Source organism: Seriola lalandi, unplaced genomic scaffold, assembly GCF_002814215.2.
Source record: "Seriola lalandi dorsalis isolate HSWRI2012SDOR001 ecotype SW California unplaced genomic scaffold, Sedor1 jcf7180002054767, whole genome shotgun sequence".
NCBI classification, from domain to species: Eukaryota; Metazoa; Chordata; class Actinopteri; order Carangiformes; family Carangidae; genus Seriola; species Seriola lalandi.
The window spans coordinates 1,582,500-1,586,341 of NW_019525320.1; the positions used below are offsets into that span (position 1 = coordinate 1,582,500).

Here is a 3,842-nt window from a genome sequence, read left to right on the forward strand (position 1 = left end):
GGGGGGTGGCGGGTGGGGGGTGTCAGGAGTGGAGGGACGAGCACAGGTGGAGGAAAGGAAAGGAACTGGAGAGGGAGACGTGACAGTGAAACCGAGGAAGAAAGGGGAGATACGCTATGGGAGAGAAAGGCTGCAATGTGAGGAATGGGGAGAAGAAGGAGGATGGAGGGTACATCTGAAAAGATGTTACTCATCAGCCCTGGATAACGAGATCCCAGATGCTCATAATTTGCCTAACACTCAGCCAATCCTTGGAGTTTTGCGAACTTTCTTATCAGACACTATCAGCACGCAGGGGCGTAAGTTTGTGTGTCTGTCAGTTACCGTCTGTTTCACTTGCAGACGACTGTTGCGTACGTGTTCTCACAGCGCCCAGGCCGGAGCTGTGCTGGGGTGATTATATGCAAAGAAGCAGTGCAGATTCCTAGCTAATCCCAATTATCATGTCTAACAATATGATATCTATTTCTGTTTTCTGCTGAGCCGCTTCGATGTCAATCAGCTCGGGTCTATCACACTAACAGTACCATGTCAGACATATGGGCTGCCAGCTGTCTAATGTGACTGCTCTATGCTCAGCTAATGCTGGGGGGGTGTGTGTGTGTGTGTGTGGGGGGGGGGGTGGCGGTTGGGGGCCACCATCATTATTGTTATGATTATAGAGCTGCTTATCTCAACCCACATATGATTTATAAAACACTGAAAACGATAAAAACGCATCAGAAAAGATCATCCCGCCAGTCATTATAGGCTATTGGATTTTCACCAAGAAGATGACAAAACAGCTTATTCTGGAGAATTCTACCAAAACAAATAACACAGGCAATCTTGTTTTCACACCAAAATCACACAGGCAAAAGAGCAAAATGTAGCCTCACATTTACACACACGGTCACACTGCCAGGCCGGGAGATACTGGCAAAGCACGGCCAACACAGAATCATCAATGATGAATGAGTGTGAGTGTGCACAGACGTGTGTGTGTGTGTGTGTGTGTGTGTGTGTGTGTGTGTGTGTGTGTGTTAGTGTGTGTGTGAGTGTGTGTTTGATCAGACGTGCAGAAGAGAGCGATCAGCTGAACCGACAACAACCACGATGCATGGTTTGAATCAGGAGGTTGACGGACAACATACGAGAGTGACACACAAGAAAATGCCATGGGTCAGTATATGGTGGTTAGTTCACCCCAATTATGCCTTCATCTCACAAAGATCAGAGACTAGAACGCACATGCACATGGACACACACCAGGCCTCAACACAGCACAATACAGCGATGACCTCAAAGCAGGATTTTTTACCTTTTGCGCTTGGGGGAGCTAAAGAGCAGATTAAGGAGGAGAGGAGGGGAGAAGAAGGAAGAGGAAGGGGGGAGGGGAGGGGGAGAGAAAGGGTCAATACGTTTGTGGATAAGTTTCAGAAAGCCTTCCAGTGTAGTTTCCACTGAATGGAGTTCTAGCACCAGTGGGTGCGTTAAATCCACTGACATTGACTTTGACTGCAACTTTAAAAACAGTGGCTGTGTCAAGAGAGGAGAGCTTTATGGCTATCAGGCTTGCAGCAGAGGAAGCAACACTTAAGCTGTTGCTGTTGAGTCAGAGTTGAGTGCATGTACTTTGACTGTGATAAACGCATGGGGATAATGAGGACGAAAATAAGCGGAGAAAGACGGACAAAAATGTAAAACATGAGAGATATGAAGAGGACTGCAGAGAGAGAAAGCGTTCACTTTCATGTGCTGCAGCGTTGATAGCCTGTGGGTAGTTCTGCTAGAGGGCACTTACCTTTGTCTCCTTACATTTTTTAAGCTCTCTGTCTCTTAACCTATTTAGAAACAGCTGAGGACAAATGGCTGCTTTTCACTCTCTATGGCCAAACACAATAACTCGAACAAAAGAGGAGCTCTGTGAATGCATGAATAACACAGTATATTGTGTGTAGATTATGTATTACAGAGAATTGGATGGGTCAGTCATCCTCTATCCTCCAGGGTTTTTTAAGCGATGATAATGGCATGTATGGGCGATTTAGCTATGCATGGTATTATATGGAGTATGTGCCATTGCCATTGCCAGTTTATTAGGTACCCCTTGCGAAACTAATTGAGTCAACATCCTTGTGATAAATCTTACCTTCATGAAGGTTATAATGTTCACATTTTGTAGAAACTGTTATCAACGAAGGTAGGCTACATAACAACAACACCTGTCAGTATAATATAGCACCAAAAGCTAAATCCTCCAAAATGATCATAAAATTGAATCAACACCTCTATCTAATAAAGTTTCAACAAGCAGTAGCATGCGTTTTAGCTAGGTGTGCAAAACGGAGCTGGTAACTTTGTGTATTTAATGTGTGTCTGTGTGCGGTATGGTACGAGGTTGAGAGATCCGAGACTAACTCACCAATGTTCTACTCACGCTACACAACTCCCAAACACACACCGGAGGCTCATTGACTTAATAGTTCCATCTGCTGCACACACACACACACACACACACACACACACACACACACACACACACACACACACACACACACACACACAAACACAAACACACACAAACACAAACACAAACACACTTGCTTTCACACAGTCACAGTCTGAGACATAAAAAGGCAAAACACACAGTCAACCCTCCACTTGCGTTCATTGCTACTATATTCCTTTGGATTATACAATTAATTCATCCCGAAAATGCAAACGTATTACTCTGAACACACGATGAAACAAAATGCATTGTGAGATCAAGTTTTTCTCGTTTAAATCTCTCAATCCATCACTACAGTATTCTGGACCCCTGATGTAGACAACCCAGTGGGTTGTCTATCTCAGAGAGCACTGTGGGAACTGGAGTCCAGTAGCAAGTGAGAGATGGCCTTGTTGACTCACGGTGCTATCGATGTAGGCCTCGGTCCACACCGTGTCGTGCTCCCGGTCGATCACCTTGGGACGGCTCAGCACGTGGAGATACTCCATCACATTCTCTTGCACATCTGCCAATGTGGAAATCTGAGTGAAGTACCCTGTTGGACAGAAGAGAGGAAGAGGAAGAGAGAAAAGACGATGAATCGCTTAACTTAGATGCTTGCCAAAAAATTGTAATGAGAACAGATTCAGGCTCCTCATTCATTATGCTGCTTGAAAACATTGATCAGAAGAAGATTCTTTGTGTCTCCAAAACTGTTTCACATTGCAGTCAAGTGTCACATCCAATATCAGCTCAGCTGTATAATGTTTTCCAAGCCATTGTTCCCATTTTACTCACCTTGGTACCAAAGAAGAGAAATTACATCTGGAATACAGTGCAGTAGGCAGCATATATTTGCTTAATGAAGCAGTCGGAAATAATGGATACATGTATGAGTAATAGCTGAAGAATTCCCTGCCTTGATGTACAAGTGAGCACAAACCAGCATGGGTTTGTGAATGGGTAAGTGGTATGTAAATGTAACAGAAAAACAATCTCAGTTAAACCAAATGTGATGCCATTTCCTACGATGTTAATGCTGCCATTATGATGCTAATGTGCATATGCAGGAGGGGATATACTGTTATCTCTGTGGGGGGGGGGGAATCAGGACAACGGTAAGACAGAGGGAGAGAGAGGACGAGAAGTGACACAGAGAAAAAGGGAGAAGAGAGGGACCACCACATTTCCACCCATCCGTAAAAACAGCAAACTGCTTCCATCACCGTGAGGCAGTCAAGGAGAAAATCATAGCTGGAGGAAATAGATTTTGGGGTCATCGTTCCCAGCAACGACCTTTACTCCAAGGGGAGAAAAGAGCCAGAGTCTAGACAACACACAGATCTATGATGGATGCCATGTACCCCCCCCC

The 3,842-nt window shown here is 44.7% G+C and overlaps 1 protein-coding gene across 2 annotated transcripts in view; it reads right to left on the reverse strand.

The window, feature by feature from the left end:
• cacna2d3a (calcium channel, voltage-dependent, alpha 2/delta subunit 3a) overlaps positions 1-3,842 on the reverse strand; it is a 117,150-nt gene that overhangs the window by 40,782 nt on the left and 72,526 nt on the right. The window contains exons 12-13 of one of the 2 annotated variants that reach the window (XM_023425158.2): positions 2,893-3,026; positions 1,301-1,318 (exon numbers count right to left, since the gene is read on the reverse strand). In XM_023425158.2, the coding sequence (XP_023280926.1) occupies positions 1,301-1,318; positions 2,893-3,026 (152 nt within the window). The remainder of the gene's footprint in view (positions 1-1,300; positions 1,319-2,892; positions 3,027-3,842) is intronic. The other variant, XM_087178989.1, reaches the window with a different exon arrangement.